At 54.6% G+C, this 11,701-nt stretch overlaps 1 protein-coding gene across 14 annotated transcripts in view; it reads right to left on the reverse strand.

Moving 5' to 3' along the window:
• The window catches only part of LOC119573344, a 94,117-nt gene extending 84,842 nt beyond the window's left edge, over positions 1-9,275 (reverse strand). For 12 of the 14 annotated variants that reach the window (XM_037920559.1, XM_037920557.1, XM_037920558.1 and 9 more), the window contains exon 1: positions 7,272-9,274. In XM_037920559.1, coding sequence (XP_037776487.1) covers positions 7,272-9,075 — 1,804 coding nt within the window. In that variant the 5' untranslated portion in view covers positions 9,076-9,274. Of the gene's footprint in view, positions 1-7,271 lie in introns of all 14 variants that reach the window. The other 2 variants (XM_037920554.1, XM_037920547.1) reach the window with 1 other exon arrangement.
• Positions 9,276-11,701: the final 2,426 nt, after the last annotated feature.

Here is an 11,701-nt window from a genome sequence, read left to right on the forward strand (position 1 = left end):
GGCCTTCTCACGGTCGATAGGGCGGCGGGGGCGGGAGCGGGCGGGGGCTCCAGGGGCAGGGGTTCCATGGCCCGGACGCAAGCACACTCCTCGCGCTCTTATACGAACAAAATCGCGCGTCCCTCAGATGCCTTCCCTCGCCTGCATGTAAACACCAAGCATCAGTAAAGGCAGCTGAGAGGAGGCCGCCTTCAAAAACACCATTACGCAGAAGGGAACACAAAATAATCATAAAAAAACGCCAAGAAAATTCCGAGTCTCATTCTTCCCGCGGCAACTTCCCCGGAGACAAGCTCAGGACGGCGGCTCGAGACAGCGACGTCCGCCGCGATCGTCGCCTCACTCGCTCCGCCGGGACCGCGCGCCGCTCGCCTCGCTCTCTCCCTCTCTCTCTCTCATTCTTTCTAATTCTCTCTTTCCTGTTCTCCTCCCCCCTTCTCTCTCTTAATTTCCCTTCGTTCTCCTTTTCCTCATCTCTCTCTATTCCACGTCCTCTCTTTCCCTAATTCCAGACTTAATCCCTCCGGCCCTGTAACAACAGAGACTGGCACAGTGTACCCGCAATCATTCATCCGAGTGCCACCTTTCCAACATGGCCGAACTTCAAACAATGATTCATATGAGAACAACCTACTTTAAGGGCCAAACTTTAAACAATCATTCACTACAGAACTTACATCCCCCCCCCCAAATGGCCAATCTTTACCAACCATACCTCTCACCACTACCTTTTTTTCTTTTTTCAAATCACCAATCTTTACCAACCATTCACTCCAGAAATACCTTTTTTTTCTTCTTCAAATGGCCAATATTTACCAATCACTCCCTCGAGAACGACGTTTTCTAAATGGCCAAACTTTAAATTTCTGAAAATATTTACGACACATCCGCCATTCGCCTTGCATTCCGCCGCGGTCCCAACACTAATGCCTGAATTACTGAAGGAATGCTGACGATTTCCTTTACTCCGATGAGGTATTTTTCTACGAGTCCCCTTCATTAAACACGACGCGAACATAAACTATCAATAGCTTGGGGGGTGAGAGAAAAGAAGAGAGAGAGGATAGAGGAAAAGAGGAGAGAGAGAGAGAGAGGGAGAGAGAGAGAGAGAGAGGGGAGAGAGAGAGAATCAAACCAAACATCACAAATGCTCATCCTTCTTCATCATAACAAACCACGAATCACACCACACAACACACCCCACACACACACACACACACACATACACACACACACAAAACCCAAACCTACAGAACAAACCCCATCTTTTACACCAACTTTCTCCCCTCCCCTCTTTTCCCTGTCTCTCTTTTTTCTTCTCTGTTTCTTCTTCCCGATCGCCCGGCCTTCCACGAGCAAGCGATGGCCAAGCGCAAGTGGCAGTGATCAGGCCCGTGAATCCCTCGAAACCGCCACCACAGGGCAATCAAGGCCGCTCTCCTGTGACCCTCTCCTGCGCCTTAGATCTGCGGTTCCCGGGGGAGGGGGAGGGGGAGGCAGAGGGAAAGAGGGATAGAGGGGTAGGGGGAGGAGGAGGAGGAGTGAAGATAGGGAGAGGGGAAGATGGAGATGCAGAGGTAGAAGAAGAAGAAGAAGAAGAAGAAGAAGAAGAAGAGAGAGACAGAAGAGAAACGGAGAGAGAGAGAGAGAGAGAGAGAGAGGGGCTTTTGGGTTCCAATGGTCTATACACTTCAGGATCCACTGCAACCCTTGGAAACTATCCCCCCCCACCCCAACCCCCTCTCACTCTCCTCTCATCCGACAGCAGCAGACGCCCACTCCCCCCCCACCCCCTCCCCCCCGACGGCACCACGACCATTCCCGTCACCGAGCCAGCCGGGCCGCGGGTTCGGTGCTAAGTTCCACCTACCAGCCTCTCCTGACAGCGTCCGGGTCCGCCACCTTTTTTTCTCCCTCCCTTCTCTCTCTCTCTCTCTCTCTCTCTCTCTCTCTTTTTCTTACTCTCTCTCTCTCCTCCTCTCTCTTTCTCTTTCTCTCACTCTCTCCTTCTCTCTCTTTCTCTCTCCTCTTCTCTGTCTTTCTTTCTCTTTCTCTCTCTTTCCCACTCTATCTCTCCTTCTCTCCCTCTATCTCTCCTTCATTCTCTCTCTCCCTCTATCCCTCCTTCATTCTCTCCCTCCCTCCCTCCCTCCTTCATTCTCTCTCTCCCTCCCTCCCTCCTTCATTCTCTCCCTCCCTCCCTCCCTCCTTCATTCTCTCCCTCCCTCCCTCCCTCCCTCCCAGAACCAGCATGCCCTCCACGACGTGACTCCCAGCCTGCAACCTCTCACGCCATTTACGTAGCAACCCCCACCCCCCAAACGGCCACATACATACACTGCATCATTCATGCGCAAAAACACATCCACGACTGAATATTTACGTTCAACATTACACAGATACGCTTGGGGTACAAAAAAAAAATCTAATACATCAAAAGATACTATTACTTTTGGGCACGGAAGCGCGTGTGATGAGATATTCAAATCACAAATCAAAAAGGAGGATGCTATTACTTTAGGGAAATGAAGCACATGTAGGCCTACGACATAGGCAGAAGCAAACACGAATTTGTGTACATGCAATTCATTTTCATTTCTCTCTCTCTCTCTCTTTCTCTCTCTCTCTCTCTCTCTCTCTCTCTCTCTCTCTCCTCTCTCTCTCTCTCTCTCTCTCTTTCTCACACGATGTCTACACAGCAAGCGCTTCCACGAGCGAGGCGAGCAGAGGTCTAGCAGAGCCACGAGCGGCGGGCAGCGCCCTTGCGAGGTCGGGTACAGCCTCGAGCCGCAGCACACACACACACCTGACCTGGCCGCGCACACTGCCCTACAGAACACAGCACAGACACCTGCACGAAGGGCGAACTCGAGCCCGGTCCCGCACGCTGCGCCGCCTGCGACCAGGGATGGAGGCGCCGGGGCCTGCACGAGCGGCACCCGCAGGAGCGAAGGGGCGGCTGACAGCGAGGCGGCGGTGCGGGCGAGGAGCGTCCCGGGCCAGCGCGACCCACCCCGGCACTGATCTGGCACTGGCACCGACACCTCCAGCAGCAGCAGCTCCGACCGCCGTGTCATTACTGCACTCGCGCACCCGACCCGCACGCTCCCCGCCGCCCCAGGTATGCACGTGAGATCGTACGCCTCGTGATAACTCTTAATTGGGCCACTGATCAGAACGCACGCGCGTATGGTGCTTAACGGGCCGCTGGCAGCTTCGAAGTGGGTTTTGCTCAGACGGAAAATCGAGACAGCGAGATGCGGAATCCGATAAGCGGTAGGGCTGCGGTGCCACAGGAGCTGCGGTCGTGGCGGCACTCCGAAAAGCGGGGCGACACGGAGAACGACAGCGAAGAGAAATACAAAAACGACAGCAATCGCAATGCCGTCTGCGGTCGCGGCGATTGTCAAGTGCCGCGACGGGCTGCTGCACTCTATTTTCCGCGGCGTGGGCTCGTGCGGGCTGCGGGTGCGGCAGGGCAGCGGCGGCGACGGGCGCTGGGCGCGGGCGAGGGTCCCAGGCACGCGGGGCTCAGCCGGGGATCACGCCGACTTACCGTAACTAGCCATCACGGGGACGCGGGTCACACCTCGCGTCGCAGCGGCAGTGGAAATACCCGCGGGCGCCACGCTCGCTCCCCGCCACGCCACAAAGTGGGGAGCTGAAAAAAGCCGCCCGCTACGCCAGCCCATTCACGCCCTCCCTCCGACGGACCCCTGCCCGTCCCCGGAGCCCCAGCACGCCAGACCCCAGCATCCCATCAAACCAAAGAGCGAAGGGAATCGGCGCCGATCCACAGGTTACTGCCTCCACTTTACGAGCGGCCGGCGACCCAGCACGCGCGCCTGGCTCCCCGAACGCCGCCCTCGCCCACGCCCCTCCGCCCACCCCCCGGCCGATCCTCGCCTCCTCCAGGGCCCCGACCCCGCCTGGCAACGATGACGAACGAGCTCCCAGCCCTGACATCTGTGACCCTGACTGGCGAGCGTAACCCTTGCATTCCAATCTCCCTGCACGCGGCCGGGGAACGTCGAGGAACGTCGCTCGGGATTAAGTGTCAACAAAACGTAAATATTCTCCGGGGCTTAAGTACGGCGGCGTCGGATGTGTGTTTTTTTTTTAATTCGAAGTGACGAGAAATTCGCTCAGTTTAAAGGGACGGCGGCAACACAGAGCAACCGTCTTAAGAATAACGACACTGTAACGGAAGAGCATTAACGCACAGCTGTAGGAGTGCCACTCAAATCACTCTACATACAACAAAGGCTTCGATCTTAAACCTCCGTCGGAAAATCCGGAACATAACCACTCCTCTACTCTGGCACTGAGAGCCACCTGACGGGGGGTAATCTATTCCAGTGCCACTCCCACCACCTGTGCATTTTGTCCTCCCCCCCCCCCCACCCCGACCATGCGTCTGTGCCACCTTCCCCCCCCCCCCCACCCCACCAACGGCATCCTATCCCCTATCCTACCCTCCCCCCTCAAAACCCATTCCTCACCCCCCCCCCACTGCTGATTCCAATGACACACCGATCAATACAACATCAAAGTTATTAATTCCACAAAAAAAAAGCCACAACGAACGGTCCTTATGTCCTCTCTATCCTGAATCCCCCACCCCTTTCCCCCTCCCCCTCCCCCTCAAAAATACATAAAACCTCCCCTCACCCCCTAAAAAAAAGGATAGTAATAGATAGCAATCTCCCCCTCAAAAAAAAAAAAAAAAAAAAAAAAAAAAAAAAAAAAGAAAAAAAAAATAATAATAATGAAAAAAAAATAAATAATAAAAAAAAAAAAATAAAAATAAAATAAAATAAAACAAAAACAAAAGCAGAAAACAGAAACGCACAAACAATTCGCAACCGCATCCCCAGTCGCACCGGCGGCTCCGCTCGAATCAAAATTCGATCGCAAAATAAACACTGGATCATCAAATTGTCACACGAGAGAGAGAGAGAGAGAGAGAGAGAGAGAGAGAGAGAGAGAGAGAGAGAGAGAGAGAGAGAGAGAGAGAGAGAGAGAGAGAGAGAGAGAGAAGGGGGGGGGTTACTCATCACCAAAGATCGTCGCACGGGGAGAGGGGGAGATAGAGGGAGGGAGGGAGTAAGGGAAGGAGAGAGAAAAAGAATATATACATATACATATGCATACATACAAACATATACATGTATATCTATGTGTGTGTGTGTGTGTGTGTGTGTGTGTGTGTGTGTGTGTGTGTGTGTGTGTGTGTGTGTGTGTGTGTGTGTGTGTACATACATACATCACACACACACACACACACACACACACACACACACACACACACACACACACACACACACACATATATATATATATATATATATATATATATATATATATATATATATATATCGCATTATAATGGGTAACCCTCGCCCTAAATAACAAATAACCACTTAACGTTTTTATAACCACCATACAAGCACAACAAAGAACCTCCCCATCGAAGAGGAGCCGGTAAAAAAAGCAAGTGCACACACGACCAATCATTTAAACAATAACAACAATAAAACAAAACCGTTACACCTCCCCCCCCCACCCCCCTTTATGCAAACCACGAAGAAGACAAACAATCACAGCTGTCGACGCCCTAATGAACCTAATAACACTTAACAACTTTCAGGTGCTTGAGGGGAACAGAGGCGCCGCTCGAGTACGCTCTCCCCTCCCCTCACCTTCCCCTCACCCTTCCCTTCACCCTTCCATCCCCTCCCCCCTCCCCCCTCGCCTCCAGGTAGAGCTCTCTCTCTGCAGATCCGTTCCTTTGGGCGCTGTGATGCAGCTCCGGTGAGGATCGCTTGTGGCCTTTTTATACCTTATTTTCCTTTTATAATCTTATTTTCTCTTTTTATTCATTTTTATTTCCTTTTCTTTTCTTTTTCTTTTTTACCAAGTTCCTAATTTACAATTAGAGATCCGTAGTTCGCAGATGTAACTTGTTCTCTGTATAATATAATCCTTATAACGAGTCCTGTAACCGTTACCAAGTCCTGTATCGCACATACCATACGGAGAGTCCAATACGATAATATACAACTCAATATACTAATACGAACTCTAGTAAACCTACAGAGCCCTCAATCTATAATTTTAACCTACAAACTTAATAATTCCATGAAATCCTTAAATCTAACAAGTAATTTCCATGCAAATATGCAACAAATATACAACCATATACAGTCCTGACACCTATCCACTTCACCATTATGTAATCCACACGCGGTAACATAACCCATACAAAACAATCGTGTAACCTAGACTTTCACAAACCCAGGTGTCAGGTCGCTACGACTCCTAAACAGACCTACGATTATGCTGTCTAACGTAAACACATGCTGGATGGCTACCACGCGTCTCTCCACATGATTCTAGTTCATAAAAAAAAACTTCAAAATTAACGAGAGAATAAATAACGTCCATGCACATAGGGGGGGGGGGGTAACTGAGGCCTTAAAGTATGGTTGGAGGAGTGAGGAGGGAGTAGAGGGGAATGATTTATTGGTATCACACCCGGAATGCACGCCAACAGATATTACGTTAGGGAGTTTGTGTTGCAAAAGTAATTGGATCTGGTATCAGTCATTGGGGATCTGTGGAAGGGCTTGCATATGTTTTTTTAACTCAATCTCACTCGTTTTTTTAAGTAATGGGAAAGACGGGCGAGGGAAATTTTGCTAATCATACTTGAAGCTAACACCGAAGGGGGACAATGTTCACTGGACGACAAAATCAAATTGTGTGTGTGTGTTCGTGTGTGTGTGTGTGTGTGTGTGTGTGTGTGTGTGTGTGTGTGTGTGTGTGTGTGTGTGTGTGTGTGTGTGTGTGTGTGTGTGTTATGTATGTATGTATGTATGTATGTATGTATGTATGTATGTATGTATGTATGTATGTATGTATGTGTGTGTATGTATGTATGTGTGTGTGTTTATTTATTTGTGGTATATGTTTGTGTGTACAAGTGTTAGTCGCACGAATTGTACTGTGACATGATAAGAGTTTGTCATATTTCCGTGTTTGCTGTCAAAGAACGAGCACTGAGCACTGAGTTCCCAGTTAAATTAAGAGTGCCCCGCAGCAGAAGGTGTGACAGAAGGGGACGCGGCTCACTGCGGAATCCTGAAAAACAGGGTCCCTGGCATGAAGTTACACGACAATTTAACAGATATCGAGGGAGTGAGACACGCGGCGCACCCAGCACGCTAACACATTCTAAATAACATCAACAAACAAAATATGGTCATTACGTGAGTTAGTGGTGGCGGCGGTGGTGTTGGCAGGGTTGACTGCGCCGTTCTTGCCACCGTGATGTCGTCTGCTCTCTTGCTGCTGCTGTTGCTGTTGCTGTTGCACTCGACGCTTCTGATGTTGATGCACTTGCTGTTGTCGTTGCTGGAGCTGGTACACCTGTGCGCTGTGCTGCGCATTACTCTGTTTCGGAAGCTTTGCTTGTTGCAGACTTTGGCGGGAGTGTTGGGCATGGCCCCCGTCGCCAAGGGCGCTGTTGTTCTTGCTTTTGGCGGCGCCCTGGCGTTCGGCCCTCGCCGCAGCCTGCTGGGGCGCGGCGTGGTGGCCGTGCTGAGAGTTGAGGTGCACATCCTCGGAGGCGCCGAGGGCCTGCTGCTGCTGCTGCTGCTGCTTGGGAGGCTCTCTGTCAGCGCCGTGGCCCTCGTGGCGGGGGGAGGCGGAGGAGGAGGCGGAGGAGGAGGCGGAGGGGTCCCAGGTTCCTCGCAGCAGAGCCACGCGGGAATGGCCACTTACATACTTAGGAGGGAACGGGAGGGAGCGCGGAGAACGCTCCTGACTCTTGGCATCCTCAGCACGACCCTGCACAGCCCCCATGCCACGGGCTGCCCCGCCGGAGTGCTGGCCTCCGCCCGCCGCCCGCTTGCAGACTTGATTCATTTCCCCAGGAGCGTCCGCGGCGCTGCCAGACTCCTGCTCGGGCTGAGGACGGGTTTGACCGGATGGTGACGAGTTCGGGTCCTGCGCCGGGCCGGAGGACGCCTGCTTGGGATAGCCACTCAGGCAGAAGACGCCGGTGGGGACGCTCTCGCGCTGCGGCGTGCTCCTTTCGCCCTCGGGGGGGACGCGGCTCTCACTGGCGACGCGCTCCTCCGACGCCCGCGGAGCCTCCGCGTCGGCGGCCGTGTGGGAGTCCGTGATGGGGTCGGGGGCGGCGGCGTCCTGAGGGAGTGCCTCCAGGTCCTGCGCGGCCGCGACGCCATTCTCGCGCGGAGGCGAAACGACGTCGCGGTCGTCGAAGCTGAGGTCTCCGCTGAGGGTGCTGAGGGTGTCGTTGGGGTCGTCCTCCGGAGGCGGCGCCGCTCCTTCGCCGCCGCCTCCGCCCGGCTCATTTCCGCCGCTTTCCGCCCCCGCGCCCAACCTCGCCCGCACCGTGCTCTCTGTCTCGTCACTCTCACTCTCATCGTCTTCGTCGTCATCATCGTCATCGTCATCTTCCTCTTCGTCACCCTCGTCGTTCTTCGCATCAACATCGTTTCCGCCCCCGTCGGCCGCGCCCTCCCTGGCGTCCCGGGCGAGGTGTGGGCGCGAGTGGCCGTCGCCAGGAAGTCTTTTCTCGCCCTCACCCTGCCTCCGCTCACTGCACTTCGCACTCGCCATCTCGACCTTACACTCACCGTTGTTCACGCAGCGCTCGCGCTCGAGCTCCTCGTCCTCCTCGGCCAGCGGGAGGCGGCTGAGGTCGGGCGGCCGCCGCGTCACTCGCACCTCGTACTCGTCCTCCGAGGTGTCGTCCGAGTCGCTCGAGTCGGAGTCGCTCTCACTGTCGCTCGAGGACGTGCCTGACGACGGCGGCCGTCTCGGCTCCTTGCCGCCCGTGTCCTTGGCGCCGGCCTCTAGGGCGTGCATGTTGACCAGGATCTGCGCCCCGGAGGAGGCCCAGGGGCGCGACGACACCAGCTTGCCGCCGCGCGCCAGGGAGTACGAGTCGCTCCTGGCGATGTCGCCTGCGGCAGGGTCCTGGGCGCGGCGGTGGTGCGGAGGCGTCCCCAGGGGCTGGCCAACCCCAGGGAGGTGTTCACGCATACTGGCCCGCCAGCCGCCCTCCTCGTGCGCTCGGCCTGCCTCCGCCCGCCTCTTGCATCCGCCGAGAACGTTTATGTAGGGGAGAGCGGCGATCGGCGCGGATAATGCGTTGTGTGGCGATGGCACTCGGGGTGAAGCAGGAGTGGCTGTGGCGGCGCGCGGTGCAGGCGTCACCCCGGGACTGACTGGTGCCCGCTGCTGCCCGGGGAGGAGGGAGCTCGGGCCGGGGAGGGGCCGCACGGGGAGGGGGCCGCACGGGGAGGGGAGCAGCCAGGCACACGCCCCCAATCACTGCATCTTCACAATGGCATCCGATTATCTCCCAAGGGGCCTCGCGTCGCCCATTCTCCCCTTCTATTATAGTGTCACCTATTCCGCCGGCCCTTTGTCCCCCCTTAGCGCCCATTCCGCCAAAGGGCCTGTCGCTGCAGCCCGTGTCTGCGCCTCGGTCACCTGCGCCGTCCGAGGGCATCCGACAACCGTGAGTAGGAGGCTGGGGGAGGGCGGGGGAGGGGGGAAGGAGGGGAGGGCCCAGGCTGCTGCCTCCCCTCGCCCACTTTCCTGGTACTTTTCGCCCTTCCCCTCAATGAGGCCAGATGCCCCGGGCACCGTGTGGGCCGACCCGCCGCCTGTGCCCTGGTGGAAACGGAGGTTACAGGTCGGGTTTGGGCCATGTTTTCCCGCCGTGTCACCAGGCTCTCCAAGATGGCCGCCCTCCTCGCCTGCCCTACAGCCTCTCTCTCTCTCTCTCTCTCTCTCTCTCTCTCTCTCTCTCTCTCTCTCTCTCTCTCTCTCTCTCTCTCTCTCTCGCCATGTCTCGGAGAATCTCGTCCTCTCCGCTGTCCCTCCTTGCCCTCCCCTCGCGACAAAGGCAGCCGTCCTCTGCTGCACAATCAGAAATACTTTTCAGTCTCGGCTTCTCTCCCCTCTCTCTTTCTCTATCCCCTTTTCCCCTCGTGCGTCTCTCCAAGTGATTAGTGTCCCCCTCAACTTTCTCTCCATTTTCATTTCTTGATCGAAAGAGAGAGAGAGAGAGAGAGAGAGAGAGAGAGAGAGAGAGAGAGAGAGAGAGAGAGAGAGAGAGAGAGAGAGAGAGAGAGTGAGAGAGAGAGAGAGAGAGAGAGAGAGAGAGAGAGAGAGAGAGAGAGAGAGAGAGAGAGAGAGAGAGAGGAGAGAGAGAGAGAGAGAGAGAGAGAGGAGGAGATAGTCCTCGCGAAACGCCATCTGTCCTTAACCTTAATTCAGATCGTTGTCCAAGTTTTCTCTCCAGCCTCCATTATCTTCTTTTACCCTTGTTCCCCCATTCTGCCTTCCCCTCCGCCTACCCCTCCATCTGCCTTCTGCCTTTCTCTTCGTCTCCTTCGCCCCTCTGCCTCTCCACTTCTGGCCCTCAATCACCCCTCTCGATCTATCTCCTGCTCAGCCATCGACTCTTCTGCTCCCGCTGCTCTTTTGCTCTCTCTCTCTCTCTCTCTCTCTCTCTCTCTCTCTCTCTCTCTCTCTCCTCTCTCTCTCTCTCTCTCTCGCTCTCTCTCTCCCTCGCTCTCTCTCTCGCTCTCTCTCTCTCTCGCTCTCTCTCTCTCTCTCTCTCGCTCTCGCTCTCTCTTTTTCTTTCTCTTTCTCGCTCTCTTTTGTCCCTCTCCCCTCTTATCCCTCCCCCCTCCCCCTTTTCGCTCGCAACCTCATCCGTCTCCAGTAGATCGAAATAGCAACACCAATTACCCATATCGGGATTTCGATGCTGCGTCTCTGGCTCTTCCCCTACCCCCCTATCCTCCCTCTCTCTCTCTCTTCCTCATCTCCCTCTATTCCTCCCTCTCCCTCTCTATCCCTTCCCCTCTTTCTCTTCCTCTCTCTCTCTCTCTCTCTCTCTCCCTTCCCCTCTTCCTCTTCCTCTCTCTCCCTCTCTCCTCCCCGCGATATGACGGCCGCCAAGCCTTCCCCGCGAGAGAGCAGCGGCGGCGGCGATCTGCCATTTCCATTAGGGCTAAAAGCGAAGATGATTACGTCTCAAGCGCCTCCCCCCCCCATTCCTCCCTTCCCCCCCCCTGCTTACGAGACCCCTAGGCCATCTACACCTGTCAGTCAACACATTAAAGAAATATTTCCTTTGTATTACATTTATCTATCTGTCTTTGTTCCTCTTTCTCTCTCTCCTTCTTCCTCCCTCTCCCTTTCTTCCCCCCCCCCCTCCCGCCATCTACACCTGTCAGTCACCACATTAAATAACTATCTCCCAATCCCTCTTTCACGGGTCTCGTCTCGACCATCGTTTAAAAATAATTAAAAGAAGGAGACGAAGAACATGCGGGGAAATTCTTCGCGTGGAGATATTACGAATTTCTCTGTTGTTTACTGTTCTTCTGTTCGTGAAAGAAGAGGGAAATGAAGGAAATGTGTGAAAGGAATACAGAGAAGAGGAAGATGAGCAGGGGAGGAGGAAGAAGTAGGGGAGGGGAGAGAGTGAGAGAGAGAGAGAGAGAGAGAGAGAGAGAGAGAGAGAGAGAGAGAGAGAGAGAGAGAGACAGAGAGAGGAGAGAGGAGAGAGAGAGAGTGGAGAGAGAGAGTGAGGAGAGAAAGAGAGGGGAGAGAAAGAGAGAGGAGAGAAAGGGAGAGGAGAGAGAGA

This window comes from Penaeus monodon, chromosome 5 (assembly GCF_015228065.2).
Source record: "Penaeus monodon isolate SGIC_2016 chromosome 5, NSTDA_Pmon_1, whole genome shotgun sequence".
NCBI lineage: Eukaryota > Metazoa > Arthropoda > Malacostraca > Decapoda > Penaeidae > Penaeus > Penaeus monodon.